Source organism: Xenia sp. Carnegie-2017, unplaced genomic scaffold (genome assembly GCF_021976095.1).
Source record: "Xenia sp. Carnegie-2017 unplaced genomic scaffold, XeniaSp_v1 HiC_scaffold_22, whole genome shotgun sequence".
Lineage (NCBI taxonomy): Eukaryota > Metazoa > Cnidaria > Anthozoa > Malacalcyonacea > Xeniidae > Xenia > Xenia sp. Carnegie-2017.
In genome coordinates this window covers 2,711,073-2,724,885 of record NW_025813485.1, presented here as the reverse complement: position 1 = coordinate 2,724,885, position 13,813 = coordinate 2,711,073, and the positions used below count along the sequence as shown (strand labels likewise).

Below are 13,813 nucleotides of genomic sequence, written 5' to 3'. Positions count from 1 at the left end.
CTGTTTTATTGGTACAGGGCACTGAACTGAATGTAACTGGAAGGCTTCTTCCAGCCAAAAGTTGAAGCCATTTTGTGCACAAAATTTCATATCTTGTTTCGACGAATGATCCATGTTCTTTTCAATTACTCTTTTTCAGCAACCTATTACTTTCTATTGAAATTTTTCAATAAATATGAGAACGATGTTATAATCAGAAGTGCGTTAAATGCACCTCATGATTCAATTCGTGTTTCGGCTGGAAGCTCCATTGAAATGACCATAAAGACACCTAGGAATTCTAGCATTGTGTTCACCGTTATTGATGCAAACACTGGTAGGAGGGTGATGATAAATGGAAGAGAAATGGTTCTTTTACAACCTACCAAAGCTGAGCAGCCACAAGTTGAACTTTATATTCCTGCAAGAGGTATGTGGTAACAATATATGATTACTTTTGGCCATATTGTTGATAATAATGGTACTTGTTATATGTCATATATATATATTCTTTAATCTTAACCAAACACAGTAAATAGGAGAGAAAAGTTATATATTTGTAAAAATTCAAATCTCTACCTGCCTACTTATATTGCTATAACAATTTTTTTGAGAATAATGTTATTGATAAAAAAATCTTTTTTCCATCATTCATTCATATGAATTTATTGAGCTCGACATTTAATTGGTCACATGATATTATTTTTCTTTAACTCAAATTAATTTGACATCATTTTGGAAATGCATATTGATTTCATTTCCTTATAAAATGATAGTAATTTTACTCCAGAGAAGTAAAGGAGACACAAAATTATTTTTGCAACACAATCTACTTTTCTATTGAATTCGTGCACATTCCTGGCACAAATGGCGGACAAGGTTATGTCGACATACACTACCACAGCTTGTATTTTTAAGTACATTTACGAATAAACATTTCATTTTTAGCAGTTTAATTGGTAAAGTTATATCTTCATAGAAATTTAAAACCTTTAACTTTGATTTACTGAACAGCTCTAAATATTTTAGTTGTGTACTACGTTCGCTTTGGTGTAAAGAATTCCTATGGTCAAAACATTTATCTTGCAACGAACATGCCATCACCCCATAATACCATTAATGTACCTAAAGACCAGCAGATTTCAAAGACAGTATTGCTTTTACATCAAAACGTCGTCAATATCCGTGCTGTTGATGCTACTACCAATGATATGATCAAGATTGACGACAAAGAGTTTATAACTCTAACACCAAGCAGGAATAAACCTGAAACTTTAAATATTTACCATGTCCCGAGTGCAGGTATGACAAACAATCAACTGTTATGTTTATGTTTACGTTTAAAAATTCTTTGCTCTATGTTGCCCATTATTGTGGTTGAACGCTTGTATTGATTTTTCTGGATGTCTTTGAGTATTTTAGTGATACTTGAAATTGTATTTTTGAAAGCTAGTCGTTTTTACTAGTACTTTTCATTTTGTTCCATTCATGTTTTAGAAAATGTAATTTATTCTTTTTTCAGGACCGTATTATGCTTCATTCTCAATAAAAAATTTACACAGCAACCCAATTATTATACAAACATCATACGAACGAACAGAAGCTCTACCCCAAATTGACTCAGGAAAAGTCTTAACTAGAACACTTATACTAAATAGTGCAGACCCTTTGACATTCATGGTTTACGATGCAATATCATTAGAACGTCTCACATTGAATGATAAAGTGGAGATAAGACTTATTCCTACGGCTCAACGCAAGAAATCAACATTGATAACTGTTCCTTACAATGGTGAGGTGTTTTCCTTTTCAACTTTCCTTTCTTTAACAGCATATTTCTTTTGTATTGATATGTTAACCTCGCTAAAGATATTTTAGTTAGTCTTGATTTAATTTTATAAGATTTTTTTATAATTATGCAGCAACTATAATCTTTTACATTTAAAACAATTGCGAGTACAATTGTAAAACTTTTTTAATTATTTATTAGCTTGTCCTCTTTCAAATGGCCGTCTGTTGAAAGTCGGCGAGCAATATACCAACGATCAATGTACAGGACTTTGTACTTGCAATGAAGAAGGCTCTATTGCATGTACATCATTATGCCCATCAGTTAGAATCAGCATGTGTAGTCCTCCATATATTCGTAAGAAAATACGAGTACCTTCTGGACCATCAGACAGTAAATGTACCTGTGAACAAACTATATGTGTCCCACCTGGTAAGAATTGTTTTTATAAACTTAAAAATTTTATTGCTAATATTTTGCCATTTGAAGATTTTCTTGATGAAAATGTTGTGAAAATAACATAGACAATAACGTTAGAAACAAAATGACTCTCTGTAGATTTTCTATGTGTTTTATTAATGGATAATAAAACATTAGTAGGTTATATCTCATGTGATATAAACAAATATACAGTTCTCTGTAAAAGTTATCCACGTTGGTTACATTCAATTGTAACATTTATCTCGTCATCAGTTTTATGTAAACCATGCTCATCTTTATTCAATTGTATCCAATACTTTATGTCATTTTAACATACATATTCTTAGATCCAACCAGTGAAAATTCATCTGATGTGATTATTCCACCTGAAGCAAGTAAGTAATTATGTTGTCTTTCATTTATTTGCATCTTTGTTATTTCAGATATCTTAGAAGAAATTTTCAGATTTTTTTCATACTTTTTCAACAATTGATTTCATAACCGTGACCCTGATTTTCATTTTCTCAATTTTTTAGCCAATTATGCCTTGGGTTCTTACGCAACGCAGTCAAATACCAGCAGAGGTGGCTATGCTTTTAGAGCAGTTGATGGTAATAGAAGTGGTAATTATCAAGACTTCTCATGTACTCATACTCCAACTCAAGACAATCCATTCTGGTTCGTGTCCTTTGAACCCGGCTCTGTAAACGTCTCAGTTGTTAGAATTTTTAACAGACAAGATTGTTGTCAAGATAGATTATCAAACTTTGAAATTCGCATTGGAGATTACTTTGGTGAAGATGCTGGCCGTAGTCCTAGATGTGGTGGACTTCACACTGTAAGCGGTGCATCCAAGGTTATATCATGTCCAAATATGGTCGGACGTTTCTTGACTATACGTATTCCTGGGAAACACAAGTCTTTAAGTTTATGTGAAGTAGAAGTATTTGGAACACGTGAGTATTTCTTCAAAGGGTTTCGGGATATGTCGTTTCTCCGTTCTCTTTTTTTTAATAAACTTTTGTTATTTTTAGGAATCCCAGAACCTGAGTCATCCAGACTTTGACGCTAACCTTACGGTCCAAGAAGAAAATAAAATAGTAAATTCTAGCCGTTAAAATGAAATAAATTACATTATATACTTATGGAATAAAAGGCTGCATGTGTATTTATCATAATTAAAAAACTAAATGCTAATTTATTTCCACAAAATTATATAGTTACATAATAGTGAACGAGCCTATTTTATAGTTCGAATAAGTGTAGAATCATGTGTGATAGTAAAACAGTTTCTGGTTTTCATAACTATACGGTTTTTCTCATTGATAATTGCGATTACAAGAATAGATTTATGTTTAATGTAATTTGCTTTCAGTCTAAAATTAAACCTTCCAGCAGCTACTTCTATGTGATATGAACTATTTCTTTGATATTTAAAAAATTGACGTAGCCACTGATGGTTGAAACAGCAAATACATAATTGTATCAGCAAAACATATTCATCTAGTACAAACGCCAAACTTATTACATGAACTAAAAATCATTTCCAAAAATTTTGTGTGAGGTAAGCCATGTTAAGCCAAATAAACATGCTTTCTTTTTATTCGCTTTTTTGTAAATGAACACACAGTGTCATTGTTTTATAAACTGAAAACGACATTGTTTCTCAATTTTGGGAATGCTGTTGATAAAAATTGGATCCACCGTTGTAAGAAGCTCAATTATTCATAAGTTATTTGTATTCCCGTAAAAAAGAAAGTCGTAATAAATGAGTTATGAAAAATGAACAAGTCAAAAAAGACAGTAGTTATTGGAAACATGCACTATATGCATATGTAGTCCATATCTTCTTTATTTCCATCCCTAGTTTAAAAATGTTCATTTTGGGCAAAAATGATGAAAAATGTGTCATCGTTACAAAATTGTATTTATTGACGGCTTTTTATCTGGTATGGCCTTTAATTTACGCCATCTTTCTCGCCCTTCTCTCCTACGGTCTTAATTTTCTCTAGTGTGTGGTTGTAATTGCGTTTATAACTACGCTGTACCATTGTACAGCCAATATTTTAACGATGAAGCTCTCTACTATGCGATTGCGATACCACTGCAGGAGACTCTCCGGATTTATATAAAACTAAATTCATTCAGTTCAATGCTATTTTTTGCTTTCATTTATTAACTTATACATCAAAAAAATGAAGTTGGAAACGAAATCGTTAGCGTCTGGAGATTTTTTCCTGATTTTGGGGCTTGGGACTTAAAACCAATAACGCAAACGCAAAAATTTAAAGAAATTCTGGGAAATGTTGAGTGGCAACACTTTTCAATAATCATGTTTATAATTTAATATTCAATGTATTCATGGACGAAGACTGTAACGTCATATCAATGTCTCCACCAGGTCTTCACTGCTCACAGGCGCACGAGACAGGGTGCCAGCTGCCCCTCATAAAAAGTTTAAAGATTGAAAACGGCAGAACCTTTGTGAGTTGGAAAAAATATTCACTGCCCCCTTCAGAAACGAAAGCTCCCGTACGCCTATGCAAATATTTGTCTCGTTTTTTCATCGAAACAAGGTGATGGCCGAACTGACATTTTATTACGATGTTGTTTGCCCGTTTGCTTACGTAGCTAGTCGTTTAATTGAGCGTATAGCTGAGCAATGTGCCGCAAAAATCCATTGGACACCTGTATTGTTGAGTGAGTCTGTTAATTGCAAATTAAATTGTAGTTGACATATGAATAATTGTTGTTTTTTCATAAAGATGCTTTGTATAAGGCAAATGAATCACAATCGCCCATGGTTAATAGCTGCAATGCGAAAAAAATTATTCTTCGTCAACGTGAGTATTTATTTCATTTGAGATTATATAGTTTTCTCATTTCTGTGAATTTATATTTTTTTGTCTATTACTAGAATTTGCAAGAATGGTTCAGCGATTCAACGTTCCGATCAATCCACCAGAATCCCATCCTGCCAACAGCCTGTCTGCAATGAGACTTTTGGCTGCAACTTCTTGTGATTCAAAGTTACGAGTAAGCTTAACACATGCCCTGTTTTCATCATACTGGATTGAAAATAAAGGTATATTCTGGCCAACATATCAGCTTGTCAGTCATCTTTAATACACATACTAATCAAATATTATGCAATTTTTATCCATTGAATTTTATAGATATAACAAGTGGTGAAGTACTACAAAAAATTACTCGGACAATTGGCTGGAATGTGGATGTGCAAGACATCATTGCTAAGAGTGGAACAGTATTATTGATGAAAAATACAGAGGATGCATTAGAAAATGGTGCCTTTGGTGTACCAAGGTAGTGATATGCATGTACTTTCTAGAGAAATAGCTGATTTTTATGGTATTTAAGTTTTACAAATGCCTTTTGTTGTTGATGATATCTTTTTGTTGAATGTAGATACATGCATGCTTATTTTTATTTATAGTTTTCTTGTGAATGGTAAACTGTTTTGGGGAGTGGATAACTTACATTTTGTTGAACGTGAATTAGGTGGAAAGAGTGCATCTCCCCCGCGACTCACTGAACCACCGAAGACACCTCAATCTGTTAACCTGACAATTTATCATGATCTTGGAAGCCCATGGAGTTTTTTAGGATCAACACAGGTTACACATGTTTACAAATTTTTCAAAATCTACAAGAAAACATCTCCATTTATCAATGTGTATCAAATTCGCTTTTTCTCTTTACCAATTTATCTCTCTCATTGAACTTATTATTATTGACCTGGCTATTTTTATATTTTTAATGAGTCGAAATTCCGACATTGTTTTTTATGTTATGTCTTATTTCTTATTTATGTTGCACTAGCATACATACACCGGGTTGTTATGATTAAAAGAAGTTGTTAATTTTTCTTCTCCTTTGATCTCCTTTATTTTTCAGGTAGAAAATCTAATAAAGGTTGTTAAACCAGTAAACGTAACAATTGAATCTCTGCCTATTGTGGTTGGCTCCTTGTTCAAGCAAATTGGAACACCTGTTGTATGTTGATTATTATGAAATAATGAAATTGCTCTCCCAAATGCATGTCATTCGTTCTTTTAAATCATACCATCTAGGTACATCATGTGACAAAAGAAACTTTACGTTCAAATATAAAGGCATCTCTTGAACTGAATGAATGGAAATATTAATCCTGATTTACTTATTAGCAAACATTTTTAAGGTTCCAATGAGGCATTTCAGTGCTGCAAAACTTACTTACCTGACAAAGAGTCTTAATGATTGGTGCACATTCCATGGTATCAAAGGTTTTAAGTTTCCATCAAATTTTCCATTAAAAACTGTTTTACCAATGCGTTTGTTGCTGGCTAGCAGAAATGATAGTGAACTTCAGGCTGCATTATGTATGTATTACTTCTGTTGTAAGTAAAAAAATTTTATATAAGTCTTCTTGATTTTTTTGAGTTCATTCTACAGATAAAGCTGCTTGGATTGAGGATAAGGATATTGGTGATGTTGAGGTATTAAAATGTTTATTAATATTATCTGGTAGTTCTTTCTTGTAATGATTGTTTTATATAGGTCTTAAGAGAGATTTTGCACAAAGTTGGCTTTGATGCTGACAAGATGTTTGACAATGCTCAACAACAAGATATCAAAGATCAACTTCGAGCAAACACTGACAGGTGAATTCTAGAATTGTACAATTAATCTTCTCAGTTGTCACTAACACTGATGCTTTCATATGGTTTGTGCCTGAATTAAAGCAAGTTTTTCAACTATAGTGTCAGTCTACCATATTAATGAAAGTTTTTTGTCAGTAGAAGCAACTATTGAAATTTTAATCTACAGGGCTGTTAAAGCTGGTGTATGTGGTGTTCCTAGCTATCAGGTTAATAATGGTGCAATCATTTGGGGACAAGATCGTTTGAATATTGTTGCTGATTTGCTCTGTGGTTGGAAGGATCCGTTGGAAGAACAAATGAATAGCAAATTATAATCAAAATGTAAGGTTAGCATTTTTAACTTGTGAACTAACTTAAATTCATTTTTTTGACTTTTTTTCTCAATAACTTTTAAATTGAATCTTACAGTGTCCTGCCAACCTTAGACTAGAAAATCAGAAGGTAGGATATTTAATAATTTGTGATAATAAGTGGAGATATAGATTCCTTTGGTGGCTGCCAAGAACTCAGAGACTCAAGACTGTTGGTCGAGTCGTGAAACGATTGGTCGAGCGCATGTGCAATGATTTATCGTGCATTTTGAGGACAACCATAGATAGACATTACACCGTGACAAAGATAAAATCGCTTACATGTAAACCGTAGACAACAAAACAAAAAGTGATTATTTACCCGTAGCTTGTGATAAGTTTTATTAAAAATGTTTTTATTTGCCATGAACTGAGACAATGGATATGTTCGCTTAATGATACTTGAATCAAAATTCAACCCGGTTGTCAAAAGAGAAATAAAGTTTGAAACATTTATGGTTGATTCAAATTACGTTGGCAACCAGTGTGATTTTCAACCATTGTTTACTTCGGAGTGCGGACTGAATTTACTTTAAGATTCACTTCAATGTTTAAGAAGTTCATGTTTTTGTTTTTGTTGTTGACAACGTGCTTTCTACAGCCATGCTCTCCAACGCAGATCACGAGAAAATTGGTCCGTCTAAAATTGTTTGACTTTTTATACTTGAGTAAAGACACTCCTAAAGTCAGACCCAGAACGTAGAAGACCCCCCCTTGCAATTTTTTTTATTTGTGTCCCTGCGGCGGACCTGCCCCGTTCAGTGCTGTTTCGGTTAACGAAGTCTTACCTGATTATCGCTCCATCTTAGCATGATCGTAATCTTTGGCGTTTTCGTTTGAATGTTCGAGACGTCGGCGTAGAAAGGTTTAAGATCATTTTGAAATTTGAAGAAACATTTCCTATCTTTTGAAAAAAATATGTATCGACTTGAATGCCTCATCGCAAAGTCTGAGGATGGCTTTGAAATAAAGTCGAAAAATTCATAGTTTTATTTGCGTCTTGCTTGCACTGATACAAATTTTGTTATCTCAAGATGTCCTGTTTATTCGGAATGTTTTTTGCTTTACTTTTTTAAAAGTCTAGTTCATGTCAGGGAAACAAAATGATTTGTTCACTACGCGCTGTTGCATGAAGTGAATAAGCGACTTCATGTTAAATAGTTGTCGAAAAGATTGTTAAACTACACATGTTTCTCTGGAAAAAAAAGAAACGATATATCAATATACCATTTGCTAAGGACCAAAGTTGAGGTACATGCGCTTTTTATAGACATAGTCACTGACTAAAATGTGTCAACCGTATACGTTTGTAAACGTGATTAATTAACTTTCTTGTGCGCTTGATCGTTGAGTGGTATCATATCATATTTCATTTTCCAAATGGTCTGCCGTTTACATTGTCTGATGGTTAATATTCATATTCGTTCAGTATTCCCTGAATAATTACAATGGTATGTGGATAATTTTATATTCTCACTTTCGACTTGTTAATTTGTGTGTGAAGAAATAGACGATCATGTCGTTATTTTTGACTTGCTATTCAGCCATGAATGGTGGCCTTATACACAAGAATATTTTCTCTGTGTTATTGTTGACACCAGCCGACGTGTGCGTGCAGCATTGTTTGTTAATTCTCAAGAGAATGGTTGCAAGTCAAAAATTGACCATGATAACTCACGAGCAGCGTTTTTATAATTTTTTAATAACGTCAACACCGTATTAATTTATACGTACATTTGGAAAAATTCCACGTTATAATTTGTTTTATTGCGCAAGAACTCTTACGTTGCGGAGAGATCATTGGTACGAACCAATAACCATCGTTGTAGTGGCTATAGAGGGATGTTATTGCCATTAACCATCGTTGTGGTAGCTATAGAGGGATGTTATTGCTATTAACCATTGTTGTGGTGCCTATAGAGGGATGTTATTGCCATTAACCATTGTTGTGGTGCCTATAGAGGGATGTTATTGCCATTAACCATTGTTGTGGTGGCTATAGAGGAATGTTATTGCCATTAACCATTGTTGTGGTGGCTATAGAGGGATGTTATTGCCATTAACCATTGTTGTGGTGGCTATAGAGGAATGTTATTGCCATTAACCATTGTTGTGGTGGCTATAGAGGGATGTTATTGCCATTAACCATTGTTGTGGTGGCTATATAGGGATGTTATTGCCATTAACCATTGTTGTGGTGCCTATAGAGGAATGTTATTGTCATTAACCATTGTTGTGGTGGCTATAGAGGGATGTTATTGCCATTAACCATTGTTGTGGTGGCTATAGAGGAATGTTATTGCCATTAACCATTGTTGTGGTGCCTATAGAGGTAAGTTATTGCCATTAACCATTGTTGTGGTGCCTATAGAGGGATGTTATTGCCATTAACCATTGTTGTGGTGGCTATATAGGGATGTTATTGCCATTAACCATTGTTGTAGTGGCTATAGAGGGATGTTATTGTCATTAACCATTGTTGTAGTGGCTATAGAGGGATGTTATTGCCATTAACCATTGTTTTGGTGGCTATAGTGGGATGTTATTGTCATTAACCATTGTTGTGGTGGCTATAGAGGAATGTTATTGCCATTAACCATTGTTGTGGTGGCTATAGAGGAATGTTATTGCCATTAACCATTGTTGTGGTGGCTATAGAGGGATGTTATTGTCATTAACCATTGTTGTGGTGCCTATAGAGGGATGTTATTGCCATTAACCATTGTTGTGGTGGCTATATAGGGATGTTATTGCCATTAACCATTGTTGTAGTGGCTATAGAGGGATGTTATTGTCATTAACCATTGTTGTAGTGGCTATAGAGGGATGTTATTGCCATTAACCATTGTTTTGGTGGCTATAGTGGGATGTTATTGCCATTAACCATTGTTGTGGTGGCTATAGAGGGATGTTATTGCCATTAACCATTGTTGTGCTGGCTATAGAGGGATGTTATTGCCATTAACCATTGTTGTAGTGGCTATAGAGGGATGTTGTTGCCATTAACCATTGTTGTGGTGGCTATAGAGGAATGTTATTGCCATTAACCATTGTTGTAGTGGCTATAGAGGGATGTTATTGCCATTAACCATTGTTGTGGTAGCTATAGAGGGATGTTATTGCCATTAACCATTGTTGTGGTGGCTATAGAGGGATGTTATTGCCATTAACCATTGTTGTAGTGGCTATAGAGGGATGTTATTGCCATTAACCATCGTTGTAGTGGCTATAGAGGGATGTTATTGCCATTAACCATTGTTGTAGTGGCTATAGAGGAATGTTATTGTCATTAACCATTGTTGTGGGGCTATAGAGGGATGTTATTGCCATTAACCATTGTTGTGGTGGCTATAGAGGAATGTTATTGCCATTAACCATCGTTGTAGTGGCTATAGAGGAATGTTATTGCCATTAACCATTGTTATGGTGGCTATATAGGGATGTTATTGCCATTAACCATTGTTGTAGTGGCTATAGAGGGATGTTATTGCCATTAACCATTGTTGTGGCTGAGGGGTTGCAGCCTGAGAGGTTACCACTGTCTTGCTCAACGTTTTCAGGGACATATGTTAGATATACGTGTAGCATTAGTCACATAGAATTGTGTCGCTTAGGAGTTATTTTGTTTTACGCTGTCAAATAGAGTAATTTCTCAAATCGTACGGAACAAGAGTACAGTTTCTATTTAGATTTGTTCTACAAACTAGAGTATATCCACCAAAATACCATAGGTTAACTTTGGTTCTTTAATGAAACAATGCGTTGCCCATCAGCAGCTCACTTATATATGTGTCACAGATGCTGCGGAGAGGTTTGAAAATTGGGAGGGCAAAAGAAATTCCAGGAATCGGATGTTTTTTCCCAGTATAGCAAATTTGTTTTTAACAGTTTTATCAGTAATCGTTCAATATACCAAATTTGTTTGATTTCGTTTGTAAAGTTTATTATTGATCAATCTAACGTAAACTAAAAAATGAAAGTGGAACATAAAGTGAGATAAGAAATACTCTTAAACATCTATACTTATCAAATGTAAGCCAAAGCGGATTTTTATACTTTTTCACTTTAAAAAGCAAGAGATAAAGAAAATAATGGGGGGAGGGGGCAATAACATTTTCATTAATGAGCTATCAAAGTATCCTTGTCCTAGAGAGTGTGCACTCCATTTGTACCTCCGTGTAAACATAGCGAAAGACTAATTTTATACAATTTAGGAGAGATCTACAACCAAATTCAATTTTTATCGTGTTATGAGAAGTTTCGTTTCAGCCTCTTTTGTTTGCAATAATTAAGTAAATGTTCATTTTCGTCTTTAGTGATATCTTTTTGAAGACTGGCAACTTAACGTTTAACAAAGCTATGTCAAATAAAAGTAAATTTCATTATGATGAGGCCTATAAACCATTGCATGTAGATGAAACTGTATATTTGGAAGATGACGAATCAGCACCAGAGGAAAAGGAAAAAGCACATTTGCTAACGTAAACTTTTAATCTTACTACAAACTCGCCAAGAAGCTTGTTCACTTCTGTACACTATACGACGGAATGGATGCTCAAATAGATATATTTATTCAAAATGCTTCAACAGCGTTACATTTTTTAAGATCGGAAATTTGTGTATTTAATTTAGAAGATTCCAAAGTGCAGTTTTGATTTTCAAATTCTGTGTTGGTTCTGGTTGGTTTTCCCTCTCTGCTGGTTTTCAATATTCGGGTGTATTGGTAAGTATTGCCATAGGCGTACGGGAGCTATCATTTCTTGGGGGGGGGGGCAGTAAATATTTGTAAATATTGCATGGGAAATGCAGATTAACAAGTCATTGCATAATCCCATTGAACTAAAATACAATGGAACTCTGCGAGAGAATCTCGAAACACTTCACACGCGTATCTGGGTGTAAGATTTTGCGCTCAATGTATTTTCATTCAATGCATATACCTGTCATTTTTCTCAGTGTTGTAAGTCGTAAAGCAAATCAGTGAAATTAATCAGTGATAATTTTTTAACACTCGTTCATAAAGTATGTCTTTCTTTGTTTACATAGGTTGGTGTAATAGCATGAGTTTTTCTAATGCTATTCATTTGGTCTGAGGGTACTTTTAACTTTTATGGGATTAATGCATGCGACGTTTCATGACTAATATGAGTTTGATTGTGAGAATGAAAATGGAGTTTATTGGTTGATTTGAATGCAATGTCTATAGCGGTTACATTTAGACGGTATATAATTGTGATGGAGTTTCTGTACATGGTTTTTGATTTTACTTATTTTCCAATTTAGTTTATTAAACTATTGTATTTAATGTTGTTTTCTTTTAGTGATTGCAAAAACAACTGAGACTCCAGATGTTAAAGGTACTACATAGATCCATTATAGACATCAAATTCCAATGTTTTTCTACAAATTTTAATGCGATTGTTTACGAAACAAAGTTATGTTTTTTATTGATTTTATATTTGCTTAAGCTTTTTGTACTTAAGTTATCATTTAATGTTTAATTTTTGATGTATTTTTAGAGAAGTACTTTGTCAATGTTACCATTGTGAACGTACATCATGGACAGATTAGGGTTATAACTACTCATCCTCAGTACGGTTTATTTGACATTAATGTTAGCGAACGGTTCCACATTGTATACGAGAGTGACACTTACTCACAGTTTTACATAACAGCGTATCACAATTTCCAGCCACTCACAATAAATGGAACGGCTTCAGATTTTATATCAAGTACAACTTCAAGCATTCCATTAATTTATTATGTTCCCGTTGGTCCTGGGGTAACAGAACCTACAAATACTACAACATTCGAAAGCACTGACGCTCCTCCCGAGAAAAGTACTTCAACACAGTTTGTTACAAAAAGCACTGAAGAACCGACTGTCACCACTGGTACTCCCGAGAAAAGTACTTCAACACCGTTTGTTAGAGAAAGCACTAAAGAACCGACTGTCACCACTGGTACTCCCGAGAAAAGTACTTCAACACCGTTTGTTACAGAAAGCACTAAAGAACCGACTGTCACCACTGGTACTCCCGAGAAAAGTACTTCAACACCGCTTGTTACAGAAAGCACTGAAGAACCGACTGTCACCACTGGTACTCCCAAGAAAAGTACTTCAACGCTTTTACATTATGTAAACGTAAAAGTTCAAAATGATTATGGTAATGATGTTGATGTACGAACGAACTCTGAAATTTTTGATGATTTCGTTGTTGAGGAAGGATCACTGTTTGAAGTGAACAAAACAAGTTTTTCCGATGTGCCGTTTATTCTTAGAGTGTTTGATCGTCGTGATGGCATTCCTGTTATTATAGATGAGAATAATTATGTTGTTATACACCCGACTGTTTCGAAGGATTATATTTACAAAATATTAGTGAAACCGGGTAGGTTGTAATCATTTACTAGTAATTTTCGTGACATATGGTTCCTTGCATAATTTTCTCGTGTTTACTTTTTTTTTCTATCAGGCGAGAAGAAATTTTACGTTGTTTTCTTGATTGTAAATAATCACGGAGATGATATTGTTGTGTTTACCGAACTTCCTGGATTATCAGGGGAAATACCAATTAAAACTGGTACTACTTTTGTTGTCAGTGAACAACCTA

The 13,813-nt window shown here is 34.3% G+C and overlaps 2 protein-coding genes across 3 annotated transcripts in view; both read left to right on the top strand.

The window, feature by feature from the left end:
• The window catches only part of LOC124446911 (mucin-17-like), a 47,489-nt gene that overhangs the window by 17,823 nt on the left and 15,853 nt on the right, over nucleotides 1-13,813 (top strand). Inside the window, exons 35-40 of the mRNA XM_046997795.1 lie at nucleotides 140-409; nucleotides 1,009-1,281; nucleotides 1,502-1,771; nucleotides 1,970-2,200; nucleotides 2,536-2,583; nucleotides 2,725-2,982. Of these exons, the coding sequence (XP_046853751.1) occupies nucleotides 140-409; nucleotides 1,009-1,281; nucleotides 1,502-1,771; nucleotides 1,970-2,200; nucleotides 2,536-2,583; nucleotides 2,725-2,982 (1,350 nt within the window). The remainder of the gene's footprint in view (nucleotides 1-139; nucleotides 410-1,008; nucleotides 1,282-1,501; nucleotides 1,772-1,969; nucleotides 2,201-2,535; nucleotides 2,584-2,724; nucleotides 2,983-13,813) is intronic.
• LOC124446716 lies at nucleotides 4,722-7,569 on the top strand. Of its 2 annotated transcripts, none has more exons than XM_046997579.1 (11): nucleotides 4,722-4,888; nucleotides 4,954-5,031; nucleotides 5,106-5,273; nucleotides 5,365-5,512; nucleotides 5,643-5,823; nucleotides 6,104-6,202; nucleotides 6,387-6,567; nucleotides 6,641-6,684; nucleotides 6,746-6,849; nucleotides 7,016-7,170; nucleotides 7,258-7,569. In XM_046997579.1, the coding sequence occupies exons 1-10, from the start codon at nucleotides 4,729-4,731 to the stop codon at nucleotides 7,161-7,163; spliced, it is 1,311 nt and encodes a 436-aa protein (XP_046853535.1). In that variant the 5' UTR covers nucleotides 4,722-4,728; the 3' UTR covers nucleotides 7,164-7,170; nucleotides 7,258-7,569. The 2 variants fall into 2 exon arrangements, with proteins under 2 accessions (XP_046853535.1, XP_046853534.1); XM_046997578.1 differs by having other exon boundaries at nucleotides 7,016-7,175.

What these genes read in the sequence shown, in the direction of transcription:
- LOC124446716 (XM_046997579.1), top strand. Translation starts at nt 4,729, where the DNA reads ATGCAAATATTTGTCTCGTTTTTTCATCGAAACAAGGTGATGGCCGAA. An exon ending in AAAAATTATTCTTCGTCAAC is followed by an intron (nt 5,032 to 5,105) that starts GTGAGTATTTAT and finishes GTCTATTACTAG; the next exon opens with AATTTGCAAGAATGGTTCAG. An exon ending in AGGATATTGGTGATGTTGAG is followed by an intron (nt 6,685 to 6,745) that starts GTATTAAAATGT and finishes TGTTTTATATAG; the next exon opens with GTCTTAAGAGAGATTTTGCA.